We start from the raw sequence: 20,160 nt of genomic DNA on the forward strand, positions 1-20,160 counted from the left end.
AGTGGTGAGAGAGGACATCTTTGCCTTGTATTTGATCTTAGTGGGAAAGCTTCCATTTTCTCACTATTAAGTATGATATTAGCAGTAGGTTTTTTGTAGACAATTTTTATCAAGTTGAGGTATTTCCTCTCTACTCCTAGTTTACTGAGAGTTTTTATCATGAATGGGTGTTCAATTTTGTCTAAATCTTTTCCTGAATCTATTGATATGATAACGTGATTTTTCTTTTTTAGTCTGTTGATGTGATGGATTCCATTAATTGATTTAAAATGCTGAACCAGCTTTGCATACCTGGGATAAATCCCACTTGGTCATGGTGTGTAATTCTTTTTATATTTTTTTGTTTCAATTTGCTATTATTTTATTGAGAATTTTTATACCTATGTTCATGAGAGATATTGGTCTGCAGTTTTCTTGTAATGTCTTTATCTAGTTTTGGTATTAGGGTAATGCTGGCCTCATAGAATGAATTAGGAAGTACTTTCTCTTTTTCTATCCTCTGAAAGAAATTGTAGAACTGGTATAATTTCTTCCTTAGATGATTGTTATGATTCACTAGTGAATCCATTTGGGCCTGGAGCTTTCTGCTTTGGATATTGATTCAATATCTTTAATAGATATAGGCCTATTCAGATAATCTATTTCTTCTTGTATGGGTTGTGGCAGATTGTGTCTTTCAAGGAATTGGTCCATTATCAAATTTGTGAGCATAGAGTTGTTACCCTTCTATTTAAAAAAAATATAATATGCCCCTCCACTTCTTAGATAAATGGTAGCAAATTATATAGACTTCTCTATCTTGGTCTCATTTTAGTAACATACACAACTTGTCTTTGAAGAACTGTTTTCTTTGAACCATGATGACAAATACCCTAGGATTCCATTCAGTCTGGGTAACCACTTCATAGTATTAAGCAGTTTCTTAGTTTAATTTCAATGTAAGCTTTTTCACGTATTTAATTTAGCCAGTGTTGAATCGTGAATGACATCTGAGGGTAGAATCCAGGTCTATTTAACTAATGAAATAGAATTTTAAACTCCATTTGTTTTGGTACATTCGGTGAGATTTGGACCTAGTTCTAGGTGAGTGGGTATAGAGGTAGGTGTCCAATAAATGATATAGCTTCCCTCTGATGATTTTTTTAGAAGTATTTTTATTGTGCATGTTTCAGTTATCTGTGCATTTTCTTTTCTTCTGCAGTCACAGGACTTCATCTGTGGGGCGCTGTGGTAGCTACAGGGGTGGTCTGCACATTCTACTGCACACTGGTATGTCAAAAACGTTATTTATCCTTTCACTCTTCACATTTGCTTTTCTGAACTGAAAATTCCAATTAGTTGTGTGCTGTAGTCTGGGTTGTTCATACCTACTCTCCTCCCTCCCTCAGCGTAACTTTTTTTGCAAGGAACATTCAATCTGGAATAAAATTTGATTCTTTTTGTAGAACATTGATCATAACTGAAATTTTTTTCTTTCATCTGAACCATACAATGGTATCTAATGTTTTCTAATCTACCTTTTCTGTTTCTAAGTTAATATAGCTGTGTTTCTAATTTTCCTTAGCTTAGAAATCTAAGATAATATTCTATTGCCTTTAGACAGTCAAAATATTTAAGAACCAGTATGGCATGGGCACTGATATTATTATGAATGCAGGTCCTTAGCAGTTGTGCAAGTCTTATGGGATCCTTGTTAGTCTAGGTCTTAAACCTTTAATTGCTGGACCTTTTAGAAGATGGGTCATCAAGGAGAGGCTGGTTCAGCCAAGGTCAAAGGGACTGGAGGGGAATTCTCAGGACATTTGTGGCAGCGACTAGTATAAAACAATTTCAGTATTACAACAACTGGTATGACCTTCTGTGTCCATACTGGTTGAATATCAGCCCTACCTATGGGATAAAATCTATGATATTGCTGTTTGAAATTTGATTCTTAAGTTTCTTCCCAAGAATGTCTCCATACCACCCCACCTACTCCAAAATATATATATCTGGCCACACTGAACATGTCATGTACTTTGACCCATCTGTGCTTTCTCCTATGCTTTTTTTTCTTCTGAGGGAACCTTCCTTCTTTGCCTCTCTTATGATTGAAGGTTCGGCTTAAATATCACCTTCTCTTTAAGGCTCTCCCAACCTGACTACTTCCCTTCGATGTACTTCTTGGCCAAGATCCACGGCCAAGATCCATTTATTAACATTGTCAAGCGTAATATGTAAGCATGTAGATGCTTAATAATGTCTGATAGAAGTATTAACCTAAATACTCTTTGCCCTCAAAGGGTGGCCTTAAAGCGGTTGTCTGGACAGATGTTTTTCAAGTTGGGATCATGTTGGCTGGATTTTTGTCTGTGTTTATAAGAGCTACGGTGGTTCAAGGTGGAATCAACACTATTCTAAATGATGCCTATAAAGGTGGAAGATTAAACTTCTGGAAGTAAGTTTCTATTTATCTCTTGGTTAATAGAACATTGTTTTTGTTTTTTTGTGTAAAAATAATTTCTTTATTGAAACAGCAAGTTTATGTTATAAAACAAACAAACCACTAAGTACGGAAATTTGAAGCTGGCAAGTAAGCATGTAAAGAGTTTTCACTAGGTCAGTTAGAGGTTAAAACAGTCAGATGGTACTTAGTTTTAGGATAGCGCTTCCTCCTGGGAAGGGATTGGTAGCAAAACAGTATTTTCTTCTACATATAAAAGTTTGGAATAGGTGGAAGGGTGGAGTGTGGTGATAAGGAAAGTGATAGTGGAAAGATAAAAGAAGGAAACTTCTTAAGAGAAAACCTCCAAAAGACAATGATTCCATCTTGACCGTTCTTTGTTTCAAACAGTTCTATTTTTGAATTTCTCTTTGATATTGCCCTGGCAATATATTACTACATTATTACTATGCCATATATATAATGTAATCTGCACTGTATACTATTATATATTATTTCAAGAGAATTGACTAGAACACTTATGGCTGATGCCTCAAATGTCAGTATAGTACTATACTATATAGTATATGGTATAACATGTACATGGTATAACATTACACAGCTGTTCAGTTTTCCTAAAGAAAGGCTGATGGGGAAACTAGACATTTTACCACAAATATGCCACACAATTTAAAAGAATATTTAAAACACTTTACCTTTTGAGTCATTAGCATCATTCTTATGCATCATGTTCAGTTTGGAGAGGGGCTCCTTTTGATGTGGATCAGCTCATTTTTTCTTTAAGCATCCCTCTTTTTAGATAAGCAATCTGAGATTATCGGCAAGAAGAAAGAAGAATCATTTTGCTCTTGGTGCATCTCTTCTGCCTTCTAAAAAGAAGCACTAATGTTTGAGAAGAGCTTTTCATAAATTGAACAAGGTCACTTAATTTGCAGGAATGTATTACAGAGAATCAACTTCAACTGTTTTCAGTATATATTTTTTCTTTTGCCACAAGGGTTAGATTCCCAGGAGGAGAACCTGCAATGGGCCTCGCTTGGCCACGATTCCATCCCTTAGCTAGGGCAGAGCAGGATGTTTTGACTGACAACTATTTGGACTATTTAGGGGAGAAATGGCATTTCTCCCAGAGCAAACCTAGTTTGCTGTTATCAGATGAGGGAGGAATGGATACGAAGCAGAAACAACCAGTGGCCACTCAGGAGACCTTGATTACTCCCAAATCTCTTCCTACTAGGCTAGGTCAAGGGGAGAGGATGTGGAACTAATCATTTTTTTTTCCACAAGATAACCGTCACTTTATACAAAGGATACACATATTGAAGTGACAACTTATACATCCATAAGAGAGTCTAAAAAAGTAAAAGATTAGACATGTTTATAACCTTTACTTTGCCAACCAATTAAGTGATAATGAAAAATCTTATTGTATATCCCTTGTTATTCAGATATGTTTTAAGAATATTGTGGGCAAAAGATCTGCTCTGGCTGAGGTAAACGAAGAGAAGGATTTTGTGTTGTTATTTTCTGTACAGTCTGTAGTTGGTGTATGTAATCTGTGTGGTCTAAAACCACTGAATTGGGTGTTCTGAATCTTATATTATTTCCCTTGTATTAGCTTGTCAAATCCTTTTCGTTTTTGACTTCCATTAGCTAATATAGTAGCTACTTTTTATGTGGGAGAAAGGATCAACACCCTTGAAGCTCATAGACTTTGATAATAAATGTTACAGAATGGAATAAGGGCTCTCATCTTTCCATAGGGCTGCCAGAATATGCATAAATTTGGAATGTTTTACTCAATTGATCTCAAATATAAGATTTGAAGTGGATTTGCAGAATTTCATAATGTTCAGAAAGCTTCCAGAAAAGTTAATTTTGCAGAAATTTTTCAAGCTTATATTGCGTATCAGAGATGAACAGAATCATTCCTTCCAAGGTGATACATTAAGAAGGGTTAAAAAAATGTATCGAATGTGGAATTTGAGCTCTCTTTGTCACAATATTTTGGACTTTCAACTGTTAGCATTTACTTGTGACCATAGCATTTTAAGAAAGCATGATTAGAATGGCATGGTAGTTTTAGAACATGGTAGTTTTAGAATTATATAATTGATTGAATTCTTAAGCTTGAATGTAAATTAGGATTATGAATATACATGTGCTAGGAGAGGAATTATATACACAAAATATGTCAGTTTTGTGTTCGTTTCAGTACCATATCTGTTGCTGTGGTGTGCTTATGAAACTTTCTTTTTTCTCTTTTTTCAGCTTCTTGCTCTTCTCTGATTACAGCATGGCAATCTTGTTTAAATTATTTCCTGTGGCCATGGGAGAACAATTTATATAAATTCTCAGAATGATTAGAGCATTCATTCTCCCCCAGTCCCATCCAGGATTCTCAAATCTCTGAAAATGCCAATTTTATTTAAATGTGAATTTAAGTTAGGAATATTTCTACCTTTTATAATTAATTAATAAATTTGGACATATTTATGTATATGTATATAGTTATGTAGGTATACATTGCTTGCTTCCAAAAAATACTCTGGAGGAATTCCTGGAGTGTTTTCTGCCAGTAGTTCAGATTTGTTTTCTGTTTGTTTTTGTTTAGTTTTGATCCTAACCCTTTGCAAAGACACACATTCTGGACAATTATTATTGGAGGGACCTTCACATGGACCAGCGTATATGGTGTCAACCAATCCCAAGTGCAGAGATATATTGCCTGCAAAAGCAGATTCCATGCAAAACTGTAAGCCAAGCTGTGCTATATGTATCATTAATAACCTTTAGTTGTCTTTATGGAGACTTTCATAAGTCAAGCTTTGCTCAAGTTTAAGTCTTTTGTTTTAAATGAAATTCCCAGAGATAAATGATATACTTACTTACAAAAGGATCAAGTAAAGTCTACTGAATGTTTTAAATCAGATATTTAAAAAATTATATCAATTATTAAGTAAAACAAATCTTATCAAATCAATAGGCATTTATCATGCATCTATTTGTATAAGGAATTATGGGGAAAGAAAATTATAATTATATGGCTCTTATCATGAAGTAACTCAGCATCAAATTAGGAAAACATATGCAAGTATATGAAAAGTGAAATAACACTAGAGAGGTATAACAGTTCCATGAAACAATATAACAATAGAGGATACATTCCAGAGCATTATATTGCTGGATGTGCTGGTGTATTTTATTTTCAAACACAGTCATGGGTTTAGAACTCTGCTCTAATACTTACTACTTGAGTGATCCTGGGCAAGTTACTTAGACTACCTGAACTTCAGTTTCTAATTTGTGAAATGAGCAGAAGAAATAGTCTACATTTCATGGGAGGTATTATAAAATACTGAGTTCAGCACACACATGGTAGAGGTCCAGTAAGTGTGAATTTCTCTTTCCAGATCAAATCATGAGATGTGAATCCTGGTTGAGAGACTCCTGTCAACCAAACGTATCCTAATGAAGGATCACATGTGGGCAGGTGGAAAAGAGTGGAAGAGTATTTCAGATAGACAGAGTAATTTGGACAAAGCAGAGGTCAGAAGGACGACATAGTCAAGGAACTCTCAAGCCCATCTTGGCTTGAGCAAAGAGTGTGAACAATGACTGGTTCTTTCTTAGGAGGCTTCAGATTGATGACCACCAATCCCCATGCTGGTAAATAAGGCCGACTTGGCCCACATGCATTTAGAGGCTCAAAGACTCTAAATCGGTTGGTTAAGAATAACAGAGTGGTTGGAGTAGTAGAAGTGGCAATTCTGTTTCCGTTTAAAAGAAAACATGAAAATATTGTAATGTCACATATTGGAACTCAGTCTCTTGAGAGTAAATTGGTTTGGACATTATCTCTTTTTGGAAAATTCCACAAATGAAAGACCTGTATGAATATGAGTATAGTAACAGGATACACAATCTCCTAAAGGAGAGCTTAAGAGTTTTTATTTTAAGGAACTTCGAAGGAATGTAATTTATCTATCCAGAAATCCACCAGACTTTAAAGCTATGCCAGAGCTGATGCCTTTCCCAGAGTAATTGTGCACATGCTCTTCTGTTTCGCTGGGAACATGAAGCTCAAGAAGCCCACCTTTGTAACTAAAAGAACAGTATTAGAGCTTACTTAAAAAGAAATAATTTCCTTCAGAATAGCTCTATGGATATCCTTAACAAGGCAGATTCCCTTGGGCTCAGGGGAAACATTTTCTTGGCTGTCTAACACTGTCTCCATGGGAAGAATGAATCCCAGCCCCAAAGTCAAGACCTACTGACATTGATTGACTGGGAACAATATCAGATGTTGATAAATGATCTATTTGAATGGCATTAAAGTCAAATAAAACTACGGTAAAGTATTAAACTTATATATAAGAGCAGGGAAAGTCTGAGCAGGAAAGTCTGGGTATATTTTCTGGTGATCTTGAGATAAGATACAATTACTTGTCTTAATTTTAGACAATAGCAAAATATGCAGTAAATTTAGTCAAGGGAAAAAGCTAGCTAGTGGTTTGGCACCTGTTGCAGAATGAGTTCTCCAGGAAGCAGACTCGAGATGAAGGTTAGTGTGCCAGAGTCTATTAGGGAATCATCACCTATTGAAAGAAGGAAGGAAAAAAAGCAGGTTTGGCCAGAGGGAAAAAGTGAACTGTAATGCAATCTCAACAGAGGCCTCAAGGGAGCTCTAAAGCTGCAATTATTCTTCAGACTTGTCCCAAATGAGGGTGAGGGGACCAAACTTTTAAACCTCTAAATCCAGTAGTCATTAGATACAGGAGCCCCAGGGAAGCAAGGTGTGGGGCCCTATCTTCAGCTTAGGGCAGCTCATCATAGTGTCTACAACAGCACTTGGGAAAAAATGTAGGCACCTTGGTGAGGGAAATGTTTACTGTTCAACTGATTATCACGACATAGCATTCAGTGATATTAATACTAATAATATCAGTAACCACCATTTCATGAGTACTTATTACATGACAAGTTCTGTGCTATATAATATATACTATTTCATTTTGTCTTATAACTGTGAGGTAAACATTGTTATCTCTAGGTAGAAATGAAGGAACTGAGGATCAGAGAGGCAAAATTACTTGCCCGGGATCACATATGGTAGATAGAGACAGGATTTATGCTCAAGTCTGATTCCAGCACTGTTACGTAAACCTTTGTACTCTCCTAGAGCACGCACTGTGTACTGTGATGATGAACATTGTTTGGGAAGATACTGTCCAAGGAATACAGGTTTGCCTTTCATGCCTAATGGATGCCATTGCAAACCACATTTAAACATGCTTGATGAGTTGCTATATAGATGCTAACTATGTTTAGCAGTTTGTAATTGTATTACTTTTAAAAGGTAAATGAATAATAGTGGCTGATCTGTTGACTATTAAAATTTTTATTTCATGACAAGAAGCCCTGAAGTAACATAATTAGATACCTTTATAAAGCTAATAATGTCCACGGAACTCTGACCACCAGAATACATTCATACAATGAGAGAACCTCATCTATTCTCAGAATTCCCGAACAATTGTTGATTGATATCATAAGTAGAAGGGTAGGCCAGGATAAAATAAGCAGCATTTTTGATAAACAGAAAATAGTATGCATTTATTGAATATAACCATGAAAATTTATTTTGTTATTTTTTTGACAAGTTTCCTAATCTCTAGAATGGAAATTCCAATTGTCATTTGCTGGTTCGCTTTTACCTCTTCAGGTCTCTCTACATCAATCTCGTGGGACTCTGGATAATCCTTATCCTCTCAGTGCTTTGTGGGCTCGCCCTATATTCCAGGTACCATGACTGTGACCCTTGGACAGACAAGAAAGTGTCTGCACCAGACCAGGTTCGGTTCCGTGTTTTTCTTACATGTGGATCAATGACATTATTAGTTGGGAGGAAAGAATATTCGTGTTCTTGTAGAGAAACAATAAATAGGCACCATATAATCATTTTTAACTTCTATAAAGCATTTGGCAAAATTTTATTTTAACAGATATAGCAAGAATGAAGAATGCTGTATCTAAGATTAAGATAGTGAAATACCTGAAAAAAATTTCAAGCCAAGTGTTAAATAGAAATAGTTCAAGGCTAAGAGTAGAAATGTAAAGACAGTTTTAAAAAATCAAAACTGTACACAAACCAAATTACTGTAGAACATTTTGTGGGTATTGTTATATCGCTCATTTGTAAATAGTTTACCTTCCAGTTTTTTAATTTAAGTATGGTTGGTATAAAATATTATATGAGTTATATTACTTTCAGGTATATAATATAGTTATTCAAACATTTTATACCTTACAGTGTGATCACCCCATTAATTCTAATAGTCATCTGACACCATGCAATCTTATCACAATATTATTGACTATATTCCCCTTACCAGTTTTTAGATAAAGAAATTAACCTAATAAGTGAACATTTGTTGAATACCAACTATGTCATGAGATTCTGTGCCAAGGTGTTTTCCATGCTTTATCTTTTTTAAGTTCTCACAATCTTATAATTCTAATTTTATAGACAAAGAAATGAATGAATCTTGGAGAGGTCGTATAACTTGCCTAGATCACATAGCTAACAAATAAGAAAAGCTATAGGCACTCATTAAATACTTTCCATGGGCCAGACACTATCATAAGTGCTTTGTATAAAATTCAACTTTTAATCCCCACGGCTACACTCTGAGGTAGGTTCTATGATTTTCTCTCTTTTAAAGATGAGGAAACTGAGGCACAGAGAAGTTAAGTAACCAGCTAGTAAACCTGGAGCCAGGATTCAAACTCAGGCAGACTGCCACCAGAATTCTAACTTTGAACTTCTGTGCCATATACCATCTTTCAGGAAGTATAGCTAGAATTCAAACTCAGGATTACCAGACTCCAAAGCCTGAGTTCTTATTCTCTTAGTTCTTGCCAACATTGTTTTCTAAGACTTGCTTGTAAGTCAAATGCCCAGGAGACTTATTAGAATGAAGATAGGCTGAATTTTATGTTGGTGCAAGTGCATCACATATTCCCAGAAAAATGCAACTTTGTGAGATTAGAAAATGAGAGCAGCCTTGAGCTATGTAGCTCAACCCGATTTTAACATATGCCCTCCTTTTGGTAAACAGGTCCTTCCTGTTTGCTCAGAGAATACAAGAATCATGTTTACTCTGAACATGGAATCACTCTTCCATTATATTCTCTCTAGTCAAGAATACTTGTGATTTTTGTATATCTTTATTGTCTATAGTTTATATCGTGAAGACAATAGTGTTTCTAATATATTTCCCCTTATTTGGAGCAAAAAAAAAGAAATCTCTACAACTTTCTAACCTTGAGACGCCTTGTCATAGAAACCATTCAAGGGTCTCTTTCATGCACACACCTATCACTTAGAGAGTGTGTGCCAAATTTTTGAAAAAAGAAAGACTCTTTCTCCTTACAGGATGTTTCCAGGACTGTGTTGTTTGTTAATGCATTAATTCAATTAAATTTCATTGAGGATACAGTACAAATAAGGCATAGTCAATAGAAGATGAGATCAAAATCTTTACTTGAGAATGCAAAGATATGTTTCTGTGACACTCTGCTGAGCTCAGCCTGAGGAAACAGGATTAGTGCTAGATGTAATTCTATGATTTTTCTATTGACCTTACCTCATTGATTCTACCTACACCTGAGAGGGCGGTTCAGAATATGAAATACCACACCAAAGATTTTAAGAAAGTTGACGATAGAGGATTTTCGATCTTGTTATAACACTAACAATAGAAACTTAACTTGTGCTTATGTATAGAATAGTGCTTGAAGTTAAATTTTTAAGATATCTTGGAAAAATTGGATCTTGATCTCATAAAGAGAGAGATGTTATTCTCTTTTTCTGTGAATAGTTAGTAAGCTTTGAAGAATGTAGAGGAAGCTTTGCAACAGTGGAAGATGTTCTTCTTTATCTCATCAACAAACCACTGTTAGATAAAATCAAAGAAGTTGATGAGGTAGGGCCTGTCATCTCCTCTGTCCTATGGGAGAAGGAATCAATATCAATGCAAATGGGAGGACATTCTTCTGGAAAATCATCCATTTATGACTCTTTTGATTTAAAAATCAAATTTGTTGAAAGACTTACGTGTAACATGGTGCCCAAGTCATGTACCTTCCCATTCTTATTTAATATTTATTTTTTAAAGTAACTTATCAAAAAGTAAGTTGGTTTCATGAACTTTGTTAAAAGAGGTAAGTTTCAGAAATTTAATAAGGTTACTCTCCACTTGTCACTATATCTCATTCAGCTATAATTATATTTTCAGTCCTGGGCAGTAATTAAAGTTCACAAGGATAACATTGAGTCATCAAGTAAAGTTAAATTAAGAAAATGCTGCTTACTTAAGCAGAGAAGTATGCAAAATATTTCCTTTAAATTAATTTATTATTTCAAAGAATGAGAATAGCTACCTTTTATCAAGCATTTACTATATTATATTATATGTCCTATATTAAGATAGATTACATAGATTATCTAATTCAACTTCTGTAGCAACTCTGTGAGGTTAGTGTTATTATGTCTATTTTACAGGTGAGGAAACTGAGGTTAGAGAAATTAAGTGACAAAAGCCACATCTGTCTGAATCCAGAGCCTATAGCCTTAACTACTATGCATCTTTTAAGTGTCCTCAGTAAAAGAGTTTAATTTTAGGTATTTAGAAATTTCAGTTATGTCATATAGCTTCCTTTAGTTCTTGAAGAACAGAAGATAAATGAGGCATTAGTTAATTTTATTTGATAGCAAATAGTACTCAGGAGTAAATTTTGGAATTTTTCAGCTCATGCCTTATTTGGTACTGGACATTCTGCAAGATTATCCAGGACTTCCTGGACTTTTTGTGGCCTGTGCTTACAGTGGAACATTAAGGTATGTACTATGACACTAATAATACATGGTTTCCCTGTTGAAATTTTTCTTTTGATATTGGATATTTGGGAGGGTAAAGCTGAATTCTAGACATGGGTACAAATGGCCCAAAGGAGGCAATCTTCTCCAGTATCATCCCTTTTGGCCTGACACTAATCTCTATGGGCTAGCAGTCTGTCATCATCAGTCTCCACTTTTAATTTGGTCCTTACTATCTACAATATATCCTATAGGGTCATGGTTACGATGGTCAGTTGATGGAAGCTTTCTCTGATTATGACAAATGAGTACCTACAGCCTTGGTTTAAATATACATGTAGCTAAAGCATAGTCAAATGGAAAATTAGAATTAAAACCTCCTATTTACATGCTGAATAATATACACTGTCCAAAGAATCTGGTTTTGTGTTTGAACTTATTCATTGTATGTTCTTTCTGTGTTCTCTCCAGGGAATTCTTATTATTAACATGTACAGCATATGATAATGAGGAACCAGGAGATTAATATTATGGATATTTATTGCATATATTAGTGAGGACTTATGACAATCCTTTCTATGCAAAAAGGAAAATATGTTTTGAAGTTATCATATTGATAATACTATGTAATCTATGCAGATTCTTTCCATAGACTCTGAGAAATAATTGCAAAACGGAAGCAACATTACATTATCCTTTCTCACTACTAAGCCTCTGGATGTTGCGTGAATCATTTTTGGATAACACCTTCCAGAAAGAGGATGCTGTGATCATTAAAGATAATATAGCAGAAATCTGGTTATATTTCAGAAGTAACGATTTGTTTTTCCATTTCTTATTCCCACTTAAAGTATTATTAAAGTTAAAATATTATAAAACAAAAGTTGTGTTTTCCCTTACAGCACAGTGTCCTCCAGTATTAATGCCTTAGCAGCAGTGACTGTGGAAGATCTAGTCAAACCTAACTTCAGATCTCTTTCAGAAAGATGCCTCTCTTGGATTTCCCAAGGAACTAGTAAGTTTTCATGTTTGCAATTCCATTTCAGATCTGGGAGATGATTTTTAGAGATACCAGAAATTCTTTTCCATAGAAGATACAAAGTAAGAACCTCTGAGTTTAAATACAGAGACACATGCATGCCTACAACATATTTACCATCAAGATTCAGGAGGCATGTCAAACAGTTAATTGTCAGAGCCCACAAAGAGCAATTTCCAGGGATCTTATTTGGCTCTCCTTTCCCACCTCTTCCTATCCTGAAACTGTTAAACTTCTTAACCACAAAAGAAAATTCAACACTTTTCCTTTTCAACTTTAGACTACTATTTTAATAAATATTCTTAGTTTGATACCAAGGGCCACACTTTTTCTATATTACCTAATAAGGAGCTGTCATTTTAAGGTAATAGTCTGCGTGTATGAATTGAAAATAAAGAAACAGAGCATTATAATTTTTGACCCAAATTGATTGTCCTGGAGATCACCCATAAAATTGGGCAAAGAATGCTCAACTTCTATTCTTATAGAACTTTATTTATTAGAGGTTAAAAATCAACCTGAATGGAAATATTTAAATGCCTCTGGTTCCCAAACATCCCAAATGTGATATGCGACTCAAAGAAATCTGTCCAGTGTACTTCCTTATTTTGACCTCTTAGGTATACATGTCTTGGAATGAATGACTAGGAAAATTTTTTTAAAAAGAATTTTTAACTTTAGCACAATAACAGTAATAGACTGTCAAAGAAATTGTAAATAATACTCTGTTTCGAGCCATAATTCTATATATAATTGCGTAGCCTGCAATAAATACTTAATTTATATTATTTATTGTCCCCTAAATTTAAATAGTATTGCATCATTTTATTATGTACCCAGTTTTAATCCTGGAACATAATTTCAGAATGACACAATGCTTTCTGAAGAGTATTTAGACTGGGTCATTACAAGATTATTGAAGCTGGGTGGTTTAGTGGAATGAATACAAGCATTTGAAGCCAGTCAAACCTAATCTTGCTTCATCAATTTGCTTGCATTAGGCTTGAGTAAACCCAAAAACCTCTGTTTCTTTATATGGAGAATCGGGGAAAAAACTTCACCTTGCAGGGATGCTATGAAGTTTAGAGATAATTCATATAAAACAAGAGGCACTGACTAGTGCTCAGAGAATGATGCTGCTGATGATTAATGAGATTTATATTGTTATTATTTTGAGATATTTACAGTAAGGACATCATAGAGAAGAACATGGCAGATGATTTGACTGTGTTTCTAATGACTTTGAATACCATAGTCACAGTGGTGACCATTCATGAGCTGTCAAACGGAGAAGAACCAAGCTAAGCATGTTGGAAACACTATTTATATTAGGATCCAGAGGCATAAAAAATTGTTGCAATAAGAACTTTTTGTAAAAAATTAATATCAGGTTTTCCATTTAGGTGCAATAAGATTATTTACCCAATATACTTAACAAAGGTGTTAGGGTTAGTGTAAGTAAGATGATGTAATATAAGGAATGCACTAATTTTATGATGAGCAAATATCTCATCTATTTCTTCTATATTTTGAATTTAGGGATAGTGTGGGAAATTATATTGACTGACTTCTGGTGATGTTTTGCTGAATAGAAGCCTTTAAAAATAAAATATGTAGGGAGGTAAATTTTCTTATAATTTAAATACTAAAACATGTGCTTGGAGAAAATCTGGAAAATACCGAAAGCCAAAAAACAAACAAACAAAAATATCCAATAATCTGACCACCAGTGGTGACTTGAAGATTTTTATAAATGAGTTTGGGGAAAACAATTCAGTACAAGGAAGAATGTAATACTTGTCTCAAAGCTGCCTTTCTTTGCTCCTTAACGAGAAAGGCTTAGGGCTGTTAGTGGAGATTATGAGAGAGTTAAAGGTCCTAAAACACACCTTGGTGTGGATTGCTACTTCCCAGGGGAAATGAACACTTAAAGTCAGACGACTCTAGTTTCCGATATTTATTACGCCCTTCCCCTACCATGTTGTAAAGAGCAGAGCTGAATTGTATCCTCTTTTTGTCAAACTGAAAACAGAGACCTGAGCTTTCCTTTATGAAAAAAAAAAAGTTGATGGATGATTGGATTAAGAACATAATAGTTCTTAGCATTAAAATCCCTGTAGTTAATTCTGAACACACAGTGTAAATATATATATACTTTACTGTTAAAGTGTACAGCTGAAACTTATTGGATTTCTTTAACCAATGTCCTGCAAAAAAAAAAAAAAAATCCCTGTAGTTAATTCTAAAGATTTTTTTTTAAACTTATGTAACCTAATGTAATTAATCCGTGGACGTAATGTCATGGTTTTCTTTCTCCTTTACACACTGCTGACCCTGTAGGAAAACACCCCCTTCCTTTTTTTCTGGCTCTGATGTGTGTGACCATTCTTCACCACAGTTGTATTACTCATTTTGAATCAAAGGTGCGGTAGCTTATTCTATTGAGAATTCTAATCCTCTGGGTCTGGATTTTACACTGGCTTTTTCATTGTCCATCTAGGTGTACTGTTTGGAGTCCTGTGTATTGGAATGGCTGCACTCGCATCACTAATGGGAAGTGTGTTGCAGGTAAGAGCGGACCCTTAAAGCTTTGAGTCATAATCACTAAATTTTTTTTCTTTTTAATATTGATGTGACTATCTCTCCAGACTTCTCTTTATATATGCCTACACATAGACATATCAAGGAACAGAGTGACTAAATGCTTAAAAATTCTTTTAACTTTCTATTTTGAGATAGGTATAGATTTACATGTAATTGTAAGAAATAATACAGAGATCTCATATACCCTGTACCTGGTTTCCCTCAATGATAACATCTTGCAAAACAATAGTACAATACCACAACCAGGATGTTGACATTGATACAGTCAAGAGATGGAACATTTCCATCACCACAAGAATCCCTCATACTGCCCTTTTATAGTCACACCTACTTCCCTCCTGTCCCTACTTCCTTCTAACCCCTGACAACAAGCACTAATTTGTTCTCCATTTCTATAACTTTATCAAGAATGTTATATAAATGGAATCATATAGTATGTAACCTTTTGAGATTGGCTTTTTTCACTCAGCATAATTCTCTGGAATTCATCCAGGTTGTATATATGAATAGTTGGTTCCTTTTTATTGACGTTGGTTCCTTGTTGTTGGATACTATTCTCTGGTATGGATGTGCTACAGTTTGTTTAAACCATTTACCTATTGAAAGGACATGTGGGTTGCTTCTAGTTTTGTGCTATTATGAGTAAATCTGCTGCCAATGTTCATGTATGAGTTTTTGTGTGAACTTAAGTCTTCATTTCTTTGGAATAAATGGCCAAAGGCACAATTGCTGAATGGTGGTTGCATGTTTACTTTTAAAGGAAACTGACAAACTATTTTCCAGAGTGACTGCACCATTTTACACCATTAGCATCTATGAATGGTCCAGTTTCTTCACTTCCTTTCCAGCATTTAGTAAGGTCACTATTTTTTATTTTAGCCATTCTGATAGATGTATAGTGATTTCTCATTGTGGTTTTAATGTGCATTTTCCTGATGGTTAATGATGTCAAACATTTTTTCATTTATTTACCAACCGTATATCTTCTTTCCTAAAATGTCTCTTTATATCTTTTGCCCATGTTCTGATTGAATTGTTTGCTCTTTTACTGTTGAGTTTTGAGTATTCTTTATATATTCTAGATGATAGCTCTTTGTGGTTTACAGATATTTTCTCACTCTGTAGCTTGTCTTTTCATCCTCTTAATAGTCTTTTACCGAGCAAAATTTTATTTTGAATAAGTCCAAATTATCAAGTTGTCTTCTTATAGATCATACTTTTGATGTCAATTCTAAGAACTCTTTGCCTTGAAAATATTGAAGATTTTCTCCTATGTTTCTTTTCTAAAAGTTTTACAGTTTTACATTTTATATTTATATCCATGATCCAGTTAGAGTTAATTTCTGTGTAAAGTATGAGACTTAGGTGGACATCCTTTTTCCTCCCTCTCCCTATGGATATCGACTTACTCCACCACCACTTGTTGAAAAGGCTGTCTCTTTCATTGAATTGCCATTGCACCTTTGTCAAAAATCATTTGGACACATTTATGTGTGCCTATTTCTGGTTTGTATATTCTTTTCCGTAGATCTATGTGTCCATTCCTCTGGCAATACTACAGCCTTGATTACTACAGTTTTATAATGTCTTGAAATCAGGAAGACTGAGTCCTACCACTTTAACCTTATTTTTCAGAATTGTTTTAGACATTCTAGTTCCTTTCCCTTTCCACGTAAAGTTAAGAATAATCTTCTGTATATCTAAAAATAATCTTCATAAAATTTGGTAGGATTACATTTAACCTATGTATTGATTTGGGGAGAATTGATATCTTTACTATGTCGAACCTTTCAGTTCATAAGCATAGTATATCTTTCCATTTATTTGTATCTTCTCTGATTTTTTTCATCACCATTGTGTAATTTTAATTATACAAGTTCTATTAGTTTGATTTACACCTGAGTATTTTATTTTTTGAGTGAATGTAAATGGTATCATATTTTGAATGTTGATGCCTATGTCCATGTGCTCATTAATATATAGAAATACAATTGATTTTTGTATATTTATCTTATAGCCTGTGACCTTGCTGAATTTACTTGTTAGTAATTGGGATTTTCCACATGGATAATATCATCTTCAAACAGGGACATTTTTATTTCTTCCTTTCAATCCGTATGTATACATTTTATTTTCTTATTGCACTGGCTTCAGCTTCCACATCATGTTGAATAAGAGTAGTAAAAGTGGACACCTATCCCTCATTCCCCAATCTGAGTGAAGAAAGTATTCAGTCTTTCATTCTTAAATATAATGTTAGCTGTAGGTGTTTTGTAGATGCCCTTTACTAAGTTAAGGAAATTTCCCTCTATTTCTGTTTTTCTGAGAGGTTTTATTATGAATGAGTGTTGAATTCTGTCATATTTTTCTGTATCAATTGATCTAATCATATGATTTTCTTCTTTAGCCTATTGATATGGTGGATTACATTGATTGATTTTTCAAATATTGAACTAGCCTTGCATACCTGGAATCAACTTCACTTGGTCATGTTGTATAATTATTTTTATATATTAATGAATTCTATTTGCTAATACTTTGTTAAGGATTGTTACATTTATATTCATGAAAAATATTAATATGTAGGGATTTTTCTGCTTTCATTTTTTGTGGAGTGTGTGTGTGTTTCCATTATCTTTATCTGGTTTTGGTATCTGTGTCATGCTAGCTTCATAATATAAATTGGAAAGAATTCTTTCTTATTTTCTGGAAGATATTATGTAAAATTAGTATTAAGTATTCTTTAAATGTTTGGTAGAATTCTCTAGTGAAACCATCTAAACCTGGAGATTTCTTTTTTGAGTGTTTTAAAAATATGAATTCAATTTCCTTAATTGTTATAGGGCTGTTCAAATTATCGATTAAATAATGGGCGAATTGTGGTAGTTTGTGTTTTCAAGAAATTGGTCCATTTCATCTAAGTTACCAAATTTATGTGTAGAGAGTTTTTATTCCCTAGCCTTTTCATGTCTGCAGAATCTGTAGTGATAGATTCTGTTTTATTTCTAATATTGGTAATTTTGTCCTTTCTCTCTCTTTTTTTAAGTCTTGCTAGAGGTATGTTAATTTAATTGATATTTTCAAAGAACTAGCTCCTTATTTCATTGATTTTCTGTATTGTTTTTCTGTTTTCAAGTATTGAATTTTACTCTTATCTTTATTATTTTCTTCCTTTTGATTGCCTTGGGTTTATTTTTCTCTACTTGAACTAGAACCTTAGATTACTGATTTGAGAGTTTTTTCTTTTTTTATAATGTGTGCACTTATTGTTAGAAAGTTTCTTCTCAACACTAGTTTAGCTGTATCCCACAACTTTTAATATTTTGTATTTTCAATTTTTTTGAGATGTATTTTTCTTTGAGATGGTTTACATCGAAGTATGTGATTTAGTTTCCAAGTGTTTAGAGATTTTTCTGTTTTCTTTACCTTTCTGCTAGGATTTCTAGTTTCATCTCAGTGTGGTCAGAAAAGACATTTTGTGTAATTTTAATTCAAGCAAATCTATCTGCACCATATTTTTCAACAGCATTTGCTCACTTGATGTCTTCGTATCACGTTTTGGTAATTCTCATAATATTTCGAACTTTTTCATTATTATTATATTTGTCGTAGTGATCTGTGATCAGTGATCTTTGATGTTACTATTGTAATTGCTCTTTTGGGGAGCCACGAACTGCACCCATATAAGACTGCAGATGTAATCAATAAATGTGTGTGTTCTGACTGCTCCGCTGACCAGCAGTCCTCTCATCTGGATCCCTCTCCTCGGCCCTCGCTATTCCCTGTGACACAACAATGTTGAAATTAGGCCAGTTTACTAACCCTGCAATGGCCTCTGTGTGTTCAAGTGAAAGGAAGAGTCATACATTTCTCACTTTCTATTGAAAACTAGAGACGATTAAGCTTAGCGAGGAAGGCACATGGAAAGATGAGATAGGCTGACAGGTAGACCTCTGGCACCAGACAGACACGTTGTGAATGCAAAAGAAAGATTTTCAAAGATAATTAAAAGTGCTACTCCACTGAGCACATGATATGCTGATATGGAAAAGGTTTTAGTGGTCTGGAGAGATCAAACCAGCCACAACATTCTCTTAAGTCAAAGCCTAATCCAGAGCAAGGCCCTAACTCTCTTCACTTCTATGAAGGCTGAGAGAGGTGAGGAACCTGCAGAAGAAAAGTTTGAAGCAAGCACAGTTTCGTTTATGAGGTTTAAGGAAAGACGCCCTCTCCAAAGCATAGAAGTTGTGAGAAGCAACAAGTGTTGATTCAGAAGCTGCATTAAGTTATCCAGATGATCTAGCTAAAATAAGTAATAAAGGTGGCTACACTAAACAACAGATTTTCAATGTAGATAATACAGCCTTATATGGATGCCAATACGATAGAAGAGATAGATAGCTAGAGAGAAGTCAGTGCCTGGCTTCAGGACTTCAAAGACAGGCTGACTCTTGTTAGAGGAAAATGCAGCTGGTGACTTTAAATTGAAGCCAATGTTCATTTACCCTTCCAAAAATCCTAGGGCTCTTAAGAATTATGCTAAGTCTACTCTGCCTGTGCTATACAAATGGAACAACAAAGCCTGGATGATAGCACATTTGTTTACAACATGGTATACTGAATATTTTAAGCCCACTGCTGAGATGAGATCACTGCTCAGAAAAAGAGATTCCTTTCAGATGTTACTGCTCATTGACAATGCACCTGGTAACCCCAGAGCTCTGATGGAGATGTGCAAGGTTAATGTTGTGTTCATGCCTGCTAACACAACATCCATTCTGCAGCATGTGGGTCAAGGAGTAATTTCAACTTTCAGGCCTTCTGATTTAAGAAATAACATTTTTAAGGCTATAATGGACATAGTGATTCCTTTGATGGATCCGGGTAAAGTAAATTGAAAATCTTGTGAAAAGTATTCACCACTCTAGATGTCATTAAAAGCATTCGTGATTCATGGGAAGAGGTCAAAATATCAACATTAACTGGAATTTGGAAGAAGCTGATACCAACCCTTATGGATGACTTTGAAGGGTTCAAGACTTTAGTGGAGGAAGTAACTGCAGATGTGGTGAAAGAGCGAAAGAAGTAGAATTAGAAGCGGAGCCCGAAGATGTGACTGAATTGCTGCAATCTCATGATACAAATAATGGACGAGGAGTCGCTTCTTAGGAATGAGCAAAAAAAAAAAGTAGC

General features: G+C 34.5%; 1 protein-coding gene across 5 annotated transcripts in view; it reads left to right on the forward strand.

Annotated features, from left to right (window-relative positions):
- SLC5A8 (solute carrier family 5 member 8) overlaps positions 1 to 20,160 on the forward strand; it is a 97,282-nt gene that overhangs the window by 63,333 nt on the left and 13,789 nt on the right. For all 5 annotated transcript variants that reach the window (XM_039877974.1, XM_039877973.1, XM_039877975.1 and 2 more), the window contains 7 exons: positions 1,202 to 1,269; positions 2,283 to 2,437; positions 5,058 to 5,198; positions 8,169 to 8,298; positions 11,257 to 11,345; positions 12,227 to 12,339; positions 14,864 to 14,931. In XM_039877974.1, coding sequence (XP_039733908.1) covers positions 1,202 to 1,269; positions 2,283 to 2,437; positions 5,058 to 5,198; positions 8,169 to 8,298; positions 11,257 to 11,345; positions 12,227 to 12,339; positions 14,864 to 14,931 — 764 coding nt within the window. The remainder of the gene's footprint in view (positions 1 to 1,201; positions 1,270 to 2,282; positions 2,438 to 5,057; positions 5,199 to 8,168; positions 8,299 to 11,256; positions 11,346 to 12,226; positions 12,340 to 14,863; positions 14,932 to 20,160) is intronic.

Source organism: Pteropus medius, unplaced genomic scaffold (assembly GCF_902729225.1).
Source record: "Pteropus medius unplaced genomic scaffold, Ma_sr-lr_union100, whole genome shotgun sequence".
In the NCBI taxonomy this organism is placed as follows: domain Eukaryota; kingdom Metazoa; phylum Chordata; class Mammalia; order Chiroptera; family Pteropodidae; genus Pteropus; species Pteropus medius.